Consider the following 21,282-nt stretch of genomic DNA (forward strand, 5'->3'; position numbering starts at 1 on the left):
CCGGAGCTAAAAATAACTCAAGACTTGAGCGTATAACTAATGCCACATTTGAATAATTGGAGAATGATTGCTACGATTACGTTGATATTCTTCTCAGACTTCTTAACGAATTGTGCAATGTATGACAACTGCAGATGAGAATATATCATAACATTCTATGAATATTAACCAAAACAATTGTTTTCATCTTTTTCTCTCTCTCCTTCCCTATAACAGAACCAATTGAACCCTTGTAATTCACCACTTTCCAACAACAGAGGGCGATCTTCATCTGTGGCTCAATTGGAAGGGTGGGGTGCTGAAAAACCATTTGCGAACTTCATGGCCAGTTCGGGAAAGGAGATTCGACAGATGGGCTACGTTGAGAATGATCTTCGACCAGGAGAAGCAAATATCCATAACAAGTGAGTAGCCTGCGTACGAGTAAATTCAAATTCTATACTTTGATAACACAGACTAAACATGGGTTTTTTACTGAGTGTAACTGTCATTAGATTTAGAAGTTGACCATTAAACATTCTGGAATTGAAGATGCTAGATTTTGAATAAAAAAATACTGCATAACTTAAAAAAAACAAAAAAACAAAACAAAAAAATATTACATAAAGGAAAGCAGAGAACAAATTTACATCAACATCGTCTAAACAAAAAAATCTAGCTCAAGATTTATTGAAGTAAAAACAATTATTCAGCTAGTTTTTCTACCATCTTCTAATAGTTAACATTGTTTGTAGCGTAATTTAAATCTGATTTGAATTGCATTTCATGAGTGACAAACTACCCGTAATTCATCAATTCCCACACCTGTTCAGTCACTGCTTAAATTCAAACTCATTTATTTGATAGGAAATTGAGCTACTAAAATTCTAGATATGACGACTCCTATGAGTTATATTTCGTATCCCAAAACTTGTTACATGTTTATCCAGTCATTTAAATAAAATCATTTGATTTGCAAATTATAACAGGATCTCTTGATGCTTCCATTTGGTACAGTTATTTTATGCAGCCGTGTTTAATTTATTAGTCCCCGTTCGGACGAAGTCCGAAAACGGGGACTTATAATTCGGTCTTCGTCCGTCCGTGCGTCCGTGCATCTGTGCATCCGTGCGTCTGTCCGGAGTCATATCTCAGAATCCCTTGGACCGATTCCGTTCATTCTTTGCATGTGCCTAGTACTTTATGTGGGACATATGCACATGCAGTGGTTTAGCGATTCGATTCAAAATGGCCGACTGGCAGCCATCTTGTTTTTTGAAAATGTTGTATTTTTGACATGCTCTGTCAGTTTTCATTCAAATTTGGCACATACATGTACTTTATACATGTTAGGATGCATGTCCATGACAATTTGTTTCAAAATCTGGTCAAGGATGGCTGATTGACAGCCATCTGATTTTTTGGCCTACTATATTTCCACAATTTATGTACCATTTTCATTCGTATTTGGCACATACATCATACATATCAGTGTGTTTCATAATCAGATCAAAGATGGCTGAATAACGGCTGTTTTTATTTTGGCCATATTACTATGATGTAAATAAACAATCTGTTGTATACACCACTTGGAACTCAAGTTTCAAGGACACGCTCGCGACAACCCCTCCGCTTTAATATGACGAGCACAAAGAGAACTTAACGGGGACTGTTTCATTTTCAATGACTTGTTCCTCAAAATTCCTGAAACTGACGTGATGCCCACAAAATTAGGACAAATGCATATTTATATACCAGCTAAGCAAACACACATTACAGAGTGTCACTTTATACATTATAAAACAGTATTGATCTAATACAGAATTTTAATAACTGTGGATTATTAGGTAATATATGTGTTTAGCGAGGCAAGTGAAAGCAGATACAACACATCTGATTATGTTATATTCAGTGACAGAACCAGACATATGACCACTTACATTTACACTCATACAGTAGTCAGATCTAAGGTCAATTTGAACAGATGCACAAACAAGGCACCGCTTTAATTAAGAACCAAGAAAACTCGTCTTGACTGTTAAATGTTTTATCGTCATATCTCGTCTCCTGTACTCAGACTTGGATTGGGTGATTATCAAGATAAACAAGACCCAGATGATGAGGTCAACGAATTCCTTGGCCGTGCAATTGATGCTCGAAGTATTGATAGATTAAGGTCTGAACATGTGAAAAGGTTTACATTGGCATTCAGGAAAAAAGATCTTGAAGACAAGGTGTGTTTACATGTTAAGATATTAATATAATTGCCTCATTACGGAAAAGTGGCACATCACATGGTTGTCACATGACCTACTTTATTGGAAGCTCTAGATATTAAACCCTTGGGCAATCATCGCCTGCCTGATATAATTGATACTATTTCTCTATTTATTTTTTTACAGTATTCTAAAGTACGAGATCACATGTTTAATTCATACATGGTTTGCGCACTAGCCATACTAGTGTTTATTTGTTTAACACAACTCAGTATCTTGCCATTGTAAGTACTATCCTAAATTGACTTCAGAAGATGTGATAGGATATGTGTGGGGTGGGGTGTGTGTGGTTACACTGCAGTCATTACTTTATTACAGAATGTAAAGGTTCCATTTATGTTGGGAGAAGTTAGGATTCATGGTGGGAGAGGCAATATTTATGGTGGGAAAGGCAGGATTTGTGCTGGGAGAGGCAGAATTCATGGTGGGTGTGGCAGAATTTATGATGGGAGAGGCAGGATTCATGGTGGGTGTGGCAGGAATTATGGTGGGAGTGGCAGGATTTATGGTGGGAGAGGCAGGATTTATGGTGGGAGAGGCAGGATTTATGGTGGGAATGGCAGGATTCATGGTGGGAGAGGCAGGATTTATGGTGGGAATGGCAGGATTCATGGTGGGAGATGCAGGATTTATGGTGGGTGTGGCAGAATTTATGGTGGGAGAAGCAGGATTTATTGTGGGAGAGGCAGGATTTATAGTGGGAGAGGCAGGATTCATGGTGGGAGAGGCAGGATTCATGGTGGGAGAGGCAGGATTTATGGTGAAAGAGGCAGGATTTATTCGGAGGGCAGGATTCATGGTGGGGAGGCAGGATTCATGGTGGGAGTGGCAGGATTCATGGTGGGAGAGGCAGGATTTATGATGGGAGAGGCAGGATTTATGGTGGGAGAGGAAGGATTCATGGTGGAAGAGGCAGGATTCATGGTGGAAGTGGCAGGATTCATGGTGGGAGAGGCAGGATTTATGGTGGGAGAGGCAGGATTCATGGTGGGAGAAGCAGGATTTATTGTGGGAGAGGCAGGATTTATAGTGGGAGAGGCAGGATTCATGGTGGGAGAGGCAGGATTCATGGTGGGAGAGGCAGGATTTATTTGAGGGGCTAGATTCATGGTGGGGAGGCAGGATTCATGGTGGGTGTGGCAGAATTTATGATGGAAGAGGCAGGATTCATGGTGGGTGTGGCAGGAATTAAGGTAAGAGTGGCAGGATTTATGGTTCGAGAAGCAGGATTCATGGTGGGTGTGGCAGGATTCAAGGTGGGAGGGGCAGGATTTATGGTGGCAGAGGCAGGATTTATTCAGGGGCAGGAATTATGGTGGGAGTGGCAGGATTCATGGTGGAAGAGGCAGGATTCATGGTGGAGGTAGCAGGATTCATGGTGGAGGTGGCAGGATTTATGGTGGCAGAGGCAGGATTTATGGTGGGAGTCGCAGGATTTATGGTGTGAGTGGTCAGATTTATGGTGGTAGAGGCAGGATTCATGGTGGGAGAGGCAGGATTCATGGTGGGAGAGGCAGGATTCATGGTGGAGGTGGCAGGATTTATGATGAGAGAGGAAGGATTCATGGTGGGAAAGGAAGGATTTATGGTGGGAGAGGCAGGATTCATGGTGGGGTGTCAGGATTCATGATGGGAGAGGCAGGATTCATGGTGGGAGAGGCAGGATTCATGGTTGAGGTGGCAGGATTCATGATGGATGAGGAAGGATTCATGGTGGGAGAGGCAGGATTCATGGTGTGAGAGGCAGGATTTATGGTGGGAGAGGCAAGATTCATGGTGGAGGTGGCAGGATTCATAATGGGAGATGGAGTATTCATGGTGGGAGAGGAAAGATTTATGGTGGGAGAGGCAGGAGTCATGTTGGAGGTGGCAGGATTCATGGTGGAGGTGGCAGGATTTGTGGTGGGAGAGGCAGGATTCATGGTGGTGGCAGGATTCATGGTGGGAGAGAAAGGATTCACGGTGGGAGAGGCAGGATTCATGGTGGAGGTTGTAGGATTCATGATGGGAGAGGGAGGATTCATGGTGGAGGTGGCAGGATTCATGGAGGTCGCAGGATTCATGGTAGGATTGGCAGGATTCATGGTGGAGATGGCAGAATTCATGGTGGGAGTGGCAGAATTTATGGTGGGAGAGGCAGGATTTATGGTGGGAGAGGCAAGATTTATGGTGGGAGAGGCAGGATTCACGGTGGGAGAGGCAGGATTCATGATGGAAAGGCAGAATTCATGGTGCAGGTGACAGGATTCATGGTGGGGCGGCAGGATTTATGGTGGGAGAGGCAGGATTCATGGTGGAGGTGGCAGGATTCATGGAGGTGGCAGGATTTATGGTGGGAGTGGCAGGATTCATGGTGGGAGTGGCAGGATTCATGGTGGGATTGGCAGGATTCATGGTGGAGATGACAGGATTCATGGTGGGAGTGGCAGGATTCATGGTGGGAGAGGCAGGATTTATGGTGGGAGAGGCAGGATTCATGGTGGGAGAAGCAGGATTTATTGTGGGAGAGGCAGGATTTATAGTGGGAGAGGCAGGATTCATGGTGGGAGAGGCAGGATTCATGGTGGGAGAGGCAGGATTTATTTGAGGGGCTAGATTCATGGTGGGGAGGCAGGATTCATGGTGGGTGTGGCAGAATTTATGATGGAAGAGGCAGGATTCATGGTGGGTGTGGCAGGAATTATGGTAAGAGTGGCAGGATTTATGGTTCGAGAAGCAGGATTCATGGTGGGTGTGGCAGGATTCAAGGTGGGAGGGGCAGGATTTATGGTGGCAGAGGCAGGATTTATTCAGGGGCAGGAATTATGGTGGGAGTGGCAGGATTCATGGTGGAAGAGGCAGGATTCATGGTGGAGGTAGCAGGATTCATGGTGGAGGTGGCAGGATTTATGGTGGCAGAGGCAGGATTTATGGTGGGAGTCGCAGGATTTATGGTGTGAGTGGTCAGATTTATGGTGGTAGAGGCAGGATTCATGGTGGGAGAGGCAGGATTCATGGTGGGAGAGGCAGGATTCATGGTGGAGGTGGCAGGATTTATGATGAGAGAGGAAGGATTCATGGTGGGAAAGGAAGGATTTATGGTGGGAGAGGCAGGATTCATGGTGGGGTGTCAGGATTCATGATGGGAGAGGCAGGATTCATGGTGGGAGAGGCAGGATTCATGGTTGAGGTGGCAGGATTCATGATGGATGAGGAAGGATTCATGGTGGGAGAGGCAGGATTCATGGTGTGAGAGGCAGGATTTATGGTGGGAGAGGCAAGATTCATGGTGGAGGTGGCAGGATTCATAATGGGAGATGGAGTATTCATGGTGGGAGAGGAAAGATTTATGGTGGGAGAGGCAGGAGTCATGTTGGAGGTGGCAGGATTCATGGTGGAGGTGGCAGGATTTGTGGTGGGAGAGGCAGGATTCATGGTGGTGGCAGGATTCATGGTGGGAGAGAAAGGATTCACGGTGGGAGAGGCAGGATTCATGGTGGAGGTTGTAGGATTCATGATGGGAGAGGGAGGATTCATGGTGGAGGTGGCAGGATTCATGGAGGTCGCAGGATTCATGGTAGGATTGGCAGGATTCATGGTGGAGATGGCAGAATTCATGGTGGGAGTGGCAGAATTTATGGTGGGAGAGGCAGGATTTATGGTGGGAGAGGCAAGATTTATGGTGGGAGAGGCAGGATTCACGGTGGGAGAGGCAGGATTCATGATGGAAAGGCAGAATTCATGGTGCAGGTGACAGGATTCATGGTGGGGCGGCAGGATTTATGGTGGGAGAGGCAGGATTCATGGTGGAGGTGGCAGGATTCATGGAGGTGGCAGGATTTATGGTGGGAGTGGCAGGATTCATGGTGGGAGTGGCAGGATTCATGGTGGGATTGGCAGGATTCATGGTGGAGATGACAGGATTCATGGTGGGAGTGGCAGAATTTATGGTGGGAGAGGCAGGATTTTTGGTGGGAGAGGCAGGATTTATGGTGGGAGAGGCAGGATTTATGGTGGGGTGGCAGAATGTATGGCGGGAGTGGCAGGATTTATGGTGGGAGTGACAGGATTTATTGTGGGAGTGGCAGGATTCATGATGGGTGAGGAAGGATTCATGGTGGGAGAGGCAGGATTCATGGTGGTGGCAAGATTCATGGTGGGAGAGAAAGGAATCACAGTGGGAGAAGCAGGATTCATGGTGGAGGTGGTAGGATTCATGATGGGAGAGGGAGGATTCATGGTGGAGGTGGCAGGATTCATGGAGGTGGCAGGATTCATGGTAGGATTGGCAGGATTCATGGTGGAGATGGCAGGATTCATGGTGAAGGTGGCAGGATTCATGGTGGGAGAAGCAGGGTTTATGGTGGGAGAGGCAGGATTCATGGTGGGGTGGCAGGATTCATGGTGGGAGAGGAATGATTCATGTTGGGAGAGACAGGATTCATGGTGAAGGTGGCAGGATTCATGGTGTGAGGCAGGATTCATGGTGGGAGTGGCAGGATTTATGGTGGGAGAGGAAGGATTCATGATGGGAGAGGCAGGATTCAGAGTGGGAGAGGCAGAATTCAATGTGGGAGAGGAAGGATTCATGGTGGGAGAGGTAGGATTTATGGTGGAAGAGAAATAATTCATGGTGAGCCAAGCAGTAATCATGTTGCGATTTGCTATGGGACCCAGTTGAGACTAATGTGTAGGAATTTTCAGCTTCCTAGAATTGCATCTGTATTCTCACAAATTATAAAAAATATCTAATATTTAGTTCTCATTTTTTTCAGAACATTTGTGATGCTGATAATATTTCTTCTTGCACTGTTCACCGTAGTCTTTCTTCTGATACTGGTCTCTGCTGAGAAATGTTCAGTAAGTACATGTACAGTATAGCCTGGACCAAGTAGTAGCCCAGTTTTCAATATGCCGGGTGAAATATGTTCTACAGTAAAACACAGCATTAATGAGTCCCAGTCAGATGTAGTCTGAAACAAGGACTTGTGTTTTGAATTTTGTCCCATACATCGGACATCATATCTCAGATATGATATATAGAAGATAATATTTGGTAATCGTAGTCCTAAATAACTATTAAAAATAGCTAGACGTTTCGAGCAATGGCTCTTTATCGATAGCATAGACATGCCTGGAATGATTTGACAAAACAAAATATTGCAGTGTACATATGATTGTTTGGTAGCCATTTTCATTAACCATTTCTGAAGCATGCCTGGGCCAATTTCATTTAAACATGATGCGATACTGATGCACGTATCATGTTTGTTTTGTGATTTCATTTGAAATGGCCGACTGGCAGCTATGTTTTTACTTTCATGTGTTTTTTTTTATACCATTGTAAATCAAAACCCAGCACAAATTAATGTGTTCACAGTGAATTTTTTCATGTGGAACAAACTTTCAAATAAAGTAGATTAACCCTTATTTATCCTATATAATGTGTGATTAACACAAAAACTGATTTTCAAAAATTTTGGATGGCAAACGAATACAGTTGCCTCAGTTATGGTAGATTTGTTTTCCATATACAAGCCTTGACAGACATATCAATTTCTTATTTTAATGAATAGTGATATATTGCTGAACTTGTATTTACAGTGTATGCCCAGATCCTTGAAGAAAGTCTCGATGACCATCGCAGAGAGTCGCTGGAGGGGTACAGCGGTTGCTACAGTTACACTTCTGTCTCTATTCGTGGCAGGATTTTGCACAATTGTAAGTCTTTCAGTAAATGTTCATTTTATCTAGTTTTCTTTTCATCTATTTCCATTTGTGTGTTTTTCCCTGATCTTCTTGAGGTCGGATTGTACCCTTTCATACATTCTTTCCGGATTTAGCTTACATAACCCTCTGTATGTGTTGATTCCAAGTGTGTTATAAGTAAATATCAAGAATCTGTAGTGGTTTTTAAATTTGCCTCCTTTTTTTGTTGCTAGTTGACTGTGTCTATCCTTAATGCTCATTTGTCTACTTTACAGTTTGCTTATGACACCACACTTCTTACTGAATGCTTATCGGATATGTATAACATATCAGAAGATGATGTTGGTCCGGAACATGTTGACAATGCATCCATTGAATACGGAGACGCTTACCATACTAACTGTCGAGGTGACCAACCAGCTTGTCATTTTCCTGAAGTAAGTCGAATCCTAATTACAGTAATCGACACAAGACTGTACTGCGAAATCTATGTTACTAATTACAGTAATCAACACAAGACTGTACTGAGAAATCCATGTTACTAATTACAGTAATCAACACAAGACTGTACTGAGAAATCCATATTATTAATTTCAGTAATTGACACTAGACTGTATTGAGAAATCTATGTTACTAATTACAGTAATGAACACAAGACTGTACTGAGAAATCCATGTTACTAATTACAGTAATCAACACAAGACTGTACTGAGAAATCTGTTACTAATTACAGTAATCAACAAAAGACTGTACTGAGAAATCTGTTACTAGTTACAGTAATCGACACAAGACTGTACTGATAAATCTATGTTACTAATTACAGTATTCGACATAAGACTGTACTGAGAAATCTATGTTACTAATTACAGTAATCGACACAAGACTGTACTAAAAATCCATGTTACTAATTACAGTAATCGACACAAGACTGTACTGAGAAATCCATGTTACTAATTACAGTAATCGACACAAGACTGTACTGAGAAACCCTGAGGCATCAGCCTGTTTTCATATTAAACATTGTATTAAGACTCTTTGGGTGGTTCTTGATTAATCTGATGTTTCTTGTCAATTTGTATGATTTTCTTCCTTTTTTGAATATTTTCACATATTAAAGTGAGATGGTAGCAAGCATTCTTAACAATGTATTTTAAAAGCTTTGTAGTTGTCACATGGAACCCATATTGACCATGGTGACCACCTCCTTTAAGGATATATTTGCGCTATTAGAAGCGCATCTCCAATAGAGATGCACATAACCTAACAGTGGCATTTAATACGTGCTATATCATTAAACTATGGCTTAGTTTGATCATAGATGCACCTGTCTCAATACATAAGCACATACATTACTAATAGAGCAAGCAAATATGTATATATGGGCTACTTCCATAAAAGTGCAATACGGGTATATGCCGCCCGACTGGGGTGTCATTTCACGTTATTTTGTTTACAAGTGGGTAGTCATTTATCAATGGTTTGGTTTAGAAGTGTGTAGTCATTTATCAATGGTTTGGTTTAGAAGTGTGTAGCATTTATTTACTTTTTCACAGGTCCTTATATTCAAAGCGAGATAACGGAAAATGCTGAATAAAATGCGTCGCCCGGATGCGCTCACTGGTTGCGAAAGTTGTGAGCTGGGTGTTTTTTTTTTTGCTGAAAACACTTGTGTTTAGAAGTGGGTATATAAATAGAAAAAATGGTTTAGAAGTGACTAAGGGTTACGAGAGTTGGGCTGCACTCCCTTAAACACTTAATGTGGAAGTGACCCCCCCCAGGCCTCCATCCCTAACCCCATTTGTATATGCCCCCTCTAGATAACTATAGATGTCCTTAGGAGGGGCATGTACAATTAAATGGGGAGTGCTGGAGGGTAGGGGTAGGGTTAGGGTTAGGGATGCAACAGCAACTTATAAATTAAACTTAGTACATAGGTGCCACAGACTGCGAGCCGATGCAAAAAAAGAGACAAACAAACAAAATGAAAAAAAATGTGTGCGTGGTGTTTTTACTAAAAGTATTTTTTTTTTATTCTTCAGTACTTCACTTTCTGTGTCTTTTTGGTGATGCTGGCTTGTGCAATGTTCCAACAGATGAGTTCAATTGTCAAGCTGTGTTTGATGACAACGCTTGGTCTCATCTATGTCATTATAATAGAGATTCCATACTCCAGTGTCTTGGATAACAGAGATCTCCTGATACAGTCACATGTAGAGTAAGTATATCATTTCCAAACAAATACTACGCAACCCCTTTCACTGCCATTGTCATTTCGGCAAAATAGTTTCTTCTATAAAATCTGATGATCAAATTTTTGTTATTAGTCCCCGTTCAGGCGCAGCCTGAAAAGGGGACTTATAATTCAGGTTTTGTCCTTTTTCCGTCTCCAACATTTTCTCAGAAATTCTACAGCAGGTATCAGTGAAACTTGGCAGGTTGATGAACAAGTGTCTTCCGAGTATGCACATAATTTTTTTTCCAGATCTGAAAATCCCAAGTGGGTCTTTTTCACGATTTTTATCAAAAATTACCTCTCCCGGCAACATTGACAGAACGTCTGCGCATGCTCAGAATAAATTAATTACTGTAAAATACTTTATTTTTGCTTGCAACATTTTTTTGCTATTTTCGCTGAAGGAATGTTTCAGTTAAAATAAAATCCAGCGAATATTCCCTTTTTCCTATATTTTACAGTCAAACTTGTCAAAAATCAATGAAAATAAATTCAATACAAAAACAGCCAGAAAAAGTCTTTTCAGCGAATGATAATTCCAGCTGAAATAAAATATTTTACAGTAGATTAGATCTGTGAGTAACGCTAGCGCGTGATTTCTCCATTGCGTGCAATTTATTATAGTACTGTTTATACATGTATTCTGTTCGGCTCAGTGGTCTCATTCACTAGTTACTAGAAGAACTAGTAACCTTATTTGATTTCAAGAAGGCGGCATAAGAGACGTGTTTGCAAAGGTAAGTTCTCCAGTTTCTACAAAATTGAATGTATTTTGGGGTACGATTGGTGTACATTCCGTGACGTACGTACGGACGTGAATATTATGATGATTACCAGCTTTATATTCTTGTGAAAAGCCAAAAAAGCAAACAATTGTCTCCAATCTACGAAACTAGTTTGTAAATTGTATACCCTGTCAAATTATTGTACACGGACGATTAATTCATGGGGACATAGTTTCAAGTTAGTAAATCGTTATCCGGTCTTTTGCTTGTGTCGCGATTTCCGAAATATCCACAACTCGGGAGGGGGGGGGATGTCCCTGTGTCGATCAATTTATTCATTATATAATAGTACCAGTAGGTTGCATATGATTATATTCGTATTTTTATGTTGTGAAGATTTTGCCGATCTCGTACGATTCAACATGGCCGATGTGCAGTGACAACACGTGTATGGACGTTCGGTCGAGTAGTCTGCAACGGACCATGAAATCGCCCGGCGTTTTTTCGGCATTTTTTTTTAGTTTTTTTTTAAATATATTAGATATTTCATTCACTCCTGGCGCCTAAAAGAGTCTACTTTAAATTTTACCGTAGTCATTGACACCTATTGTGAATAGCCCGAATGGGTAAGCTTCGTTTCGACAATGAGCTGTTATTTCTGCGAACAATGTTAAATTATTCTTTGAATGCTCAGTTTATAATTTGAAAACAACAAATTTTTTGATTAAAAAAAAATCATGCCGTTTTCCCTGTCAAAATCAAAGCATAAAGATCTTGCCAGAACATCGGTAAATCTACTACCGCGTTGCGTTCACCACGAGGTCACTGAACCGTCATTAACATATTTAAATGAGCCACGTGTAAATGAGAACAAGGTTGATATCTATCGCTTCGCGCATTTACATTCGACCGAAATCATTCGTTTACGATGAAACTAAGTTGAATATTACTTCCAATTTATAAAAATTCAACGAATTAAATTTTTGTGCGTTATTATAATCATTACTGAATAATAATCAACAATTGCAATACTTCGAAAACAAGTAAGTTATTCACTTGTGAAACACAGAATGACCAGATTGTGCTACCGTGATCATTCGCTACCGGTACTAACCACTAAGCAATGTATTCGTGTTTGTATTTATTCGAAACTTCTTTTAGAACATACTTTACTTTTCGTTATCAACAAGATTATAAAAAAAATAATGGATGTTACAGTATGTGAATTTTTTGGGGGGATTCAATTCCAACATTTCGCGATGCCTATGAACCAAAGGCCTTTCACTCTTCTCTGAGTGTGACACCTAAACCAGAGGTTTTATGGTGTATAAATTGGCACTAAATGAAAAGGCCGTTGAACCTTATTCAAATTTATAAATACATGTTATTATGTATTTCATTATGAAAACTGACTAAATTAAATGTGATCTTATTTTTAATTATGATTATGATTTATATCGGTAATGACGTTTTCATCCAATATTAATTGTGCAATTGTTAAAATGCCTACCTACACATTTATTGTTTTTGTTTCTGTGCCCTGAAATAGACATTTGTAAAAAAAAAAAAAAAAATTAAAAAAATCATGCTTGATTAAAATTCAAAAAAAAAAGATGTAGTCATGTAGCCCCTTCCTGTTACCTGTTTTCAACTTCTTCCAAAGTAAAACTGGCGAAGCCTTGTAATTGCCATACAATCATCAACTGTGGGAAAACTTGTATGTTATTGAAAATCTTTATTTTGTTGTCTGTGAATTAATATAATATTTGAAATGGTGTAATGGTGCAAAATATTCTCAAACAATCAGTCTTCTGATGACACTACACTGCACATTTATGCACAGTCAATATCCCAATGCGTGATCACAGCTTACTAAGTGATGATTGTGGTTGAAATGGAAAACTGAATACAAAAATCCAGTAATATCTCAAACGAATTTCCGTCTGCTGTGAATGCATGTTTCGTTGCATCAAATAAATAACCCAATTTTATGATAGAAGCTTGCAATCTTGTGCCATACAGGGTCAAGTGATTGAGCAGAAACAAATGTAATTTTATGTATTAGGTCATTGAATGTATCCAAAAACATGGTACCAATGATCTGAAATTTCAGGAGTGCTCGCGGAAGGTTTATCAATCCTGCGTATTGTCTTGTTCTTTTTCAATCCTGCATTTCAGTTACTAGAATTCATACTAAAAAAATAGTTTCTGTTTTTCTTCTAATAATTCGTCCACTTTCAAAAACAAATATTTTTCCATAGTCGAAATGCTAGAAGAATACAAAACTACTGTGATTTCATAGTATACCTGTAGGGCCATTGTCAATTAGTTCGCCTGATCAACACAGCGTTATACATAGGACTGATATTGAATCACGGAGAGTAAAATCTGGTGATACTAATCCCTAGAACCACTCAGATTGGGACATATATCTTATGAATCCACATGTGTATGTCTTTGACTATACTCATTTTAACCTATTTTTTTTTTTTTTTTTTTTACAGTGGTGCTGTGAACTGCTTCAATTTCGCAAGGCAATTTTTTCTGGGTTCCTACAACATGGAGTGTCAGGGACTTTATTGAAATGTTGTACACAAATTTCACAAAATCCTGAAGTGAAAATTAAATGGTTTACAGTATTTTATACCCATTAATAATGATTGAAATGCAATAATATCACTGCACTAAAAAGACTTCAAACAATTATTTGTTTCTTCTCCATTGAAGGGAATGAGCAGACCAACCTTTATCGCAACTGGCTTTCTTAATTATTACATGTACTTGCTCTGAAAACATAGCTTTTACAATTGTTTAAATTAACAGATGTTGTTCTATGTACAATGAATACATTTTAAATAATAAACCTTACTGTGTTAATAACAAATTGTATTTGACAACATGAGAATGATTCTGATGCCCAGTGGTGATGTTGAAACAAACCCAGGTCTTGGTAATATACTAAGACCTGATTAACAAAGAAGTCATGTACTGGTACATCAAGGTTCACTCAGATTTATGAATGCAGTTTCTTGAGCAAGTATACATGTATGACAAATAGTTTTGTTGCACTTGTGTACTCTGAGATTCTGAACATGGGTCAGTGGAAGTTTTTAGTTGTCAATACAAAACTAGATCATCGGAAATCACTTTATGATGAGTTGTAACCACAAAGAGTACATATTTATTCACCTGTTTGCAGATGTTCCTTGTACAACTTTATAATCAAATAACGGGGACTGTGACATTTCATGTCTTGTTTTAGTTCAAACTTGAATTGCAACTTTTGGACCAAAACCATGATTGTGAAAGGAAACATGATGTAAACTGCTTTCATTTTGCATGCGACAAATTTTAGCAACTTTCGCAAGTCTTTGAAAAACGCAAAAAAGTTCTGAGCCGCTGCTAGATGTATAGTTATATTGTACATTTACATTTTCTATGACAAAAGTTTTTACAATGGGTGCCAAAATTATTATATATTATATTGCAAGATATATTGATGAGCATAGCAATGGTACTTCCAAGGTTTACTTGACAACCAACTTCAGTCTTATCACCACCACCACCACCACCACCACCTCATAATATTTCCTATATTTTTTTTTATAGAATGGACGAACAGTTATTTGTTGACTTGAGAATATTGACTCCATGTGTCATTGTTCTTTACATTGTTGCACTGTGGTTACATGGCATGCAGGTGGAATCAACAGCACGGTTGGATTTTCTTTGGAGGTTACAGGTAAATATGTTCGCATTCATCTTATAATGATTATTGGTGAAATATATTGACGAGGTATGTGTGCATATTGAGGAGGTATTGTGCTTATTGATATTGTATGTATGCATACTGATGAGATATGTGTGCATATTGACATGGTATGTGTGCATATTGATAAGGTATATGTGCATGTTGATGAGGTATATGTGTATATTGATGAGGTATATGTGCATATTGATGAGGTATATGTGCATATTGATGAGGTATATGTGCATGTTGATGAGGTATATGTGCATGTTGATGAGGTATATGTGTATATTGATGAGGTATATGTGCATATTGATGGGGTATGTGTGCATATTGATAAGGTATGTGTGCATATTGATAAGGTATGTGTGCATATTGATAAGATATATGTGCATATTGATGAGTTGTGTGTGTATATTGATGAGGTATATGTGCATATTGATGGGGTATGTGTGAATGTTGATGAGGTACATGTATTGTGGATATTGATAGGGTATTGTGCATATTGATGAAGTATGTGTACATATTGATGAGGTATATGTGCATATTGATAGATATATGTGCATATTGATAAGATATATGTGCATATTGATGAGTTGTGTGTGTATATTGATGAGTTGTGTGTGTATATTGATGAGTTGTGTGTGTATATTGATGAGGTATATGTGCATATTGATAGGGTATGTGTGAATGTTGATGAGGTACATGTATTGTGGATATTGATAGGGTATTGTGCATATTGATGAGGTATGTGTGCATATTGATGAGGTATGTGTGCATAATGATGAGTTATGTGTGCATACTGATGAGATATGTGTGCATATTGACAAGGTATGTGTGCATATTGATAAGATATATGTGCATATTGACAAGGTATGTGCCTATTGATGAGGTACATGTGTATGCATATTGATGAGGTATGTGCATATTGATGAGGTATGTGTGCATATTGATGAGGTATGTGCACATTGATTGAAGCATCACATGTCAGGTCACAATCAACTTGTAAGTATTTTTGCTCTATATATTTTTGTTACTTTGATTTCAATGTCAATAATGTGTGTGGCTGCCATAATCATAGGTTGCCAGCAAATGTACAATTAAAAGTAAATGTGCATGTTTTCTTCATGTGATAAAAAATTACAAATATTTATTTGAGCTTTCTTCTTCTAATTCCCAAGGCCAAGGAAGAAAAAGAGGAAATGGAAGATCTGCAAGCATACAACAAACGTCTTTTGAATAATATACTGCCTTCATTTGTAGCGGAGTACTTTCTGCGACATGATACTAAGGATTCAGATCTTTACTACCAAGATTGTGAATGTGTCTGTGTCATGTTTGCATCAATTACGAACTTTTCAGAATTTTATGTTGAACTAGAAGGAAACAATGAAGGGGTTGAATGTCTTCGGTTGTTAAACGAGATCATTGCTGATTTTGATGAGGTGAGTTACTTTACAAAGATGCTGCTGTGAAATTGACAAATAAAATCATAGCTGATGACCACTAGAGGGATGCCATTATTGTCACTAGAGGGGGGTATAAGCTATATAGCATGGCTCATGTGTTTGTTTGTTTGTTTGTTCTTCTCTCCACAGATTATTGGTGAGCCTCAATTGAGCAATATTGAAAAGATCAAAACTATTGGTTACACGTACATGGCAGCGTCTGGTCTGACGGATGAAACAAACGACAAAATTGGCAAAACTCATGTGGCTGCGATGGCGGAATATGCTTTCCGAATCAGAGATCAGCTGGCCTATGTTAATGAACATTCATTTAATAATTTCAAAATGAGAGTGGGTAAGTTTCGAGTGATTGCTGTATGGTCAAAAATAAAATAAAATTTGTTGTTTTTTAAAGAGATCTCATATAATTGTGTTTTTATAATGATTTTTTGTTTTTAAATCAAACGTGGTGCACTTTATTGGTAAATTGAGACACAGGTTTTGACGTACATGATGAAGAGAAGCACCATTTTTTCGTCCTAATTTCAACTGTGAGACGCTTTTGATTTTATCTTTCCTTCATCAATTACAAAGCAGTCTATTTGCACTCTGACATTCTTTGTATGTCTCTTTAACTAGGATTAAACGTAGGCCCTGTGATAGCCGGAGTGATTGGTGCTCGTAAACCACAGTATGACATTTGGGGAAATACCGTAAATGTCGCTAGTCGTATGGACAGTACGGGTGTCTCTGACAAGATCCAGGTGACGCAGGAAACTTATAACATACTATCTCAAAAAGGATACACATTGGAATGCCGAGGGGTCATCAAAGTCAAGGGCAAGGGTGAAATGTTGACGTATTTCTTAACAGGAAGACCCAAGGAAAAACATTGATATTTATACTTTAAAATAACAGCTTATTGTATTTTTTCAACTCTTTTAAAAGATGTATATATTACATAAATATGGTGTAATTTTCAATATTTTGTTGTTGTTTTTTTTAAAACAAAAAGGTAGATCATTCATATATCTTTTATTCAAGTCCTCTTCCATTGCAGACATGTTTGCTTCCCGTCTACTCTATTGCTTCAGTATTTGAAATAAATTAGTGATCACAAAAATTTATTGAATCTATTTCGGAACTGGAAAAGAAACATCTGTGTATATTTTTTGATTATGTACCATATATTTGGATGCTCAGTCAGATATGTTACTATATAATAATACTTGCTCATATTTCATGGCCAAGTACATTGTATCTCAGGAGGTTATTTTCCGTAACTTATAGGACACTTAGTCTTGTATTATTGGTATTGCATTTACATGTAGTCGGCATTAATGTACCCTTAGTAACCAAAATAAACAAAGTTACTTTGTAGCATTTACAGTTAAGCCAGCGTGTATTCTGGTATCTTAGCAACAGGTATCAGGGTTGAAATTTCATTTGTTTTAATATGGATTAAATACCAATTATTTGTTGTGAGATTTGACACTCTTTTAGTTGCCTACTGGGTCTACATTTACTCTTAGGCTGGTAAGCATAGTTTTACAGTACGGTGGTCAAATGGATGAAATTAAGTTACTTAAAATTTAATTTATATCTTACTATTTGTGTCTTTTTCACTTTCTTATTTTCAAGTCAGTTGTGCAAAGTATTATGAGTGATAGTCATTACAAAGAATGAATTTTGTGTTTAAAACAATGTATTTTGCATCCTATGGGTCTATGTCAAATTCACAGCACAAAATAACTGCTCGAAGTCCTCGTTAAATTTTTGCTTTCTATTTTACTGCGGGCTAAGAAGTGTATTGTGTGGACCACCCCTTACTGGAGACCTTTTTGCTATATGAACGAAATTGCTTGACTAATTTAAAATTTAGTAGACAGTGTCTATGCTATTTAAGATGGGGAAGGTGGGTCCCTTCAAAACTATCACAAACTCAGAGATGTACCTTTTATCACAGACTGTAAATAATTATTTTGAAAATCTGTATTCTGTAAATTTTGGTGTCACCATATTTTTGTTTCCGTTAGATGAATATTTTATAGAAAAGGTTGTATATTTCCTCTGGTATGAAGACTTCCATTCTGAGTGTAGTATAGTAATCTTGGTATAACTACGATAACAGATTTTATTTATTTGTGCTATGTCTGTTTCATCTTACAGGAACGATATCTATTATTTCTGCCGAAAAGATATTTGTTTTTGAAATATGTCCATTTTCCCCCAAAAAACTATCTTTGTAACTACCACTTTAATATATAAAGAACCACTGCATGAAGATGATAATAATAATTGTTTTCAAAACTAATATTTTCTAAATTACAGCTGTTCAAAATGGCCTCCGATCAAAACAAATTATAGTTACCATAGACAGACTAACAATTTTTTTTTTAATATTTGGGATCAATCATATTTGATAACTTATTTCATATTTATAAATTCCTCCATTTTAATTGTGCACGTAGAAATAAACTACCGCAATAAGGCAATGGAAACACAGGCATGCAGATTTGCTGGTAAGAACATTCGATTAAAATTGGATGAATTGATTGTAAAATGTACACATAAAGCATTTGTTGAGACAAAACTCAATCAGATCAAATGCTGCACCTCTGTAGTGGAGATCACTACTTGAATAATGACAGGGATTGGAGATGCACAGCTTCTGAAAATTGTTTGAAATGGGTCTTTATCCCCCTCCCCGATTATTTATTTTTTCATAATGCAATACAAGACACTGTTTCATCACCTCTACTTGCACAGGTCCTGTTTCACTATTTCCCCAATGTACATGTATTAATTCTGTAATCCACATAAAGTAATATCACGTTTGTCTAAAAAAAAAAGGTCTGTACCCTCATTTTCACATATGATCTTGTATAGCAATAAGCAATCTGTTCGCAAAATATAAAAAAAATTCCAAAGAATTCTACTGAACTGTATTAAACCAACTTAAAAACAAACATTAAATTATACAATGTCTGTATAACTGTGCGCTTATGTAGACTGTAGACCTGATTTTGTGGAGCATGTTAATTTAATTGTCTACGACAAGGTGCAACATTAATCATCTCAATCACTGGTGTTATTGTCGTGGCTTTAATATAATGTTGTGTTGGAGCTGGGTGTGCATCACAACTTTCAATTCTGAATGCCTGCATTTCCATTGCTGTATGTGAATTAACATTTCGAATGCCAAAGTCAATTTTTGTCACCTTTCACAGAATAAATCTACATAATTTTATCAATACTTTGATCATAAATCAGACAATGGGAAATCTATTTTGTCCAAAGTTACCAAAGAAATTGTAGAAAACTATAAGTGTGCCAAACTTTGCACCAAGATTTTTAGGGACAAATATGGAATAATAAGCTGAAATCAATTTGCTATCAAGGAATAATACTATATCAATATGCTTTATGAGATGAGATGATGATGAGAGGTGCAATCAAATATGTAAATTAAGCTATTAATATGCAGTTGATCCAGATGGTGAATTCAGATGAGTCGATTTAACATGCGTCTCATCGAATGCATGGCTTGACAAATCAGAAGGTCCATATATTGAATAAGTGTGTCAGGAAAAGAGATGTAAATATTCAAGCAATGAGAAGCTCTTACCAGGACATACTTCCCAGGTGACCAGCTTTGGATTATTGTTAAGCCCTGGTTTGCAGTTATTTATGGGACTGTCATTGTTTATTAGTATATAGTGAGTTAGAGAGAGAGCCAGAGATCATGACTGGCAGAGTTTCTGCCATGTACTTGTTGGTCACACCTATCAAGTAGAGAATTTTACAGGTTTTTTGGGAGATACCTGTTACATTTTTGGAATAAAATATATATATTTTGTATGATAGTCACAAGATAAAATTGCTAAGACACTGCGGTCAATGCGACCTTGAATCATATTGGGTTCATTGAACTGTATATGTCATGACAATCTGAAAAGTACCAGTCGGTTTCCATATTTTATATTTATCAATAAGTTAAAGGAAATAGAAATGTATTTATTTTAGCAACATAGATTTATTAAATCACTCCTCATTTTATGTTTATATTACAGAAAAACAAATCGGAAATTATTTTTAGGTTGAATTTAAAATGATTATTGTTTATCCTGTTTCATCAACTCAAAATATGATAACCCCGCATTTGGAAAAAGTCACCCATCATATATTCCATCGGATTTTACTTTGTTCATTAGTGTCGTTATTTATTTATTCATACATACCAAAGATGGAGTAACATACCATTATGTACTAGAGAGTTAAAAATATGTTTTAATAATCAAAATAATCATCGAATATATGATGCCAAATTGGGATTCTTTTGAGCATACATACATGCACAGTGGAAGGTCCTAATCTGTGATGCTGTAATGGTTATGTATATTATTGATATAAGCCGTGCTTTCCCTGGTCATATAAACCTGCTTAATTATCACACATCATCCAAAATTTAGATAAAATAATAACTAATTTGAAAAAAAAAAATTCTGAATATCCTGATAAGTGTTATTTATATTTCGGATTTAAGTCTTTTCCTGGATAAGAATCTAAATCAAGTTTTGTTGGTGGGTCTCATTATTATAGAAATTACATAACACTCAGTGCTCTTCTTGCTAGGCCACAGATAGTCTTTAGATTTCATCATGCCCATGATACTGTTCAGCTTAAATAAAAATAAAATTTTATGTGACATGCTTTAACTTTCCAACAAAGTATTGTTGATGGGGAGGGGGGGGGGCAATCAGAATATCAAACCTTGCCAAATCAAAATTTGAAATCATTGTCAAATCAGCATCTAATTATTTTACTCATGAGGACAATTAATTGTAGTGATGACTTTGACTAGATTTAATTCATAAAATTATTTATTTATTTATGTGCATGTTTGTAAATCTTTTAAATTCATGTGCTGTGACATGTTGTAAATACATGGTACTATTTCAATGAAATTGATGTCTTTTTTTTGCTTCCCTTTACAAAGCATAAATGGAAGTTGTATGTCAGTATACGTGTGTCTTGATTTTGATATTCTCAAAAGCTGCTGAACAAATCTGACTCTGATGTCATGTCATTACATGCTTGCACTCATTTATACAGTCATAGCCATTTATGGCCATATATCATAGGCATTCACAGACATAGCCATTCATGGCCATATCATAGGCAT

General features: G+C 37.8%; 1 protein-coding gene across 1 annotated transcript in view; it reads left to right on the top strand.

Annotated features, from left to right (window-relative positions):
• Positions 1 to 21,064, top strand: part of LOC100376780 (adenylate cyclase type 5-like) — a 35,071-nt gene extending 14,007 nt beyond the window's left edge. The window contains exons 8-18 of the mRNA XM_085501311.1: positions 217 to 404; positions 2,057 to 2,213; positions 2,382 to 2,479; positions 7,010 to 7,094; positions 7,839 to 7,955; positions 8,219 to 8,380; positions 9,983 to 10,158; positions 14,511 to 14,643; positions 15,831 to 16,094; positions 16,248 to 16,452; positions 16,737 to 21,064. Of these exons, the coding sequence (XP_085357437.1) occupies positions 217 to 404; positions 2,057 to 2,213; positions 2,382 to 2,479; positions 7,010 to 7,094; positions 7,839 to 7,955; positions 8,219 to 8,380; positions 9,983 to 10,158; positions 14,511 to 14,643; positions 15,831 to 16,094; positions 16,248 to 16,452; positions 16,737 to 16,993 (1,842 nt within the window). The 3' untranslated portion in view covers positions 16,994 to 21,064. The remainder of the gene's footprint in view (positions 1 to 216; positions 405 to 2,056; positions 2,214 to 2,381; positions 2,480 to 7,009; positions 7,095 to 7,838; positions 7,956 to 8,218; positions 8,381 to 9,982; positions 10,159 to 14,510; positions 14,644 to 15,830; positions 16,095 to 16,247; positions 16,453 to 16,736) is intronic.
• Positions 21,065 to 21,282: the final 218 nt, after the last annotated feature.

This window comes from Saccoglossus kowalevskii, chromosome 7 (assembly GCF_978046115.1).
Source record: "Saccoglossus kowalevskii chromosome 7, keSacKowa6.1, whole genome shotgun sequence".
Lineage (NCBI taxonomy): Eukaryota > Metazoa > Hemichordata > Enteropneusta > Harrimaniidae > Saccoglossus > Saccoglossus kowalevskii.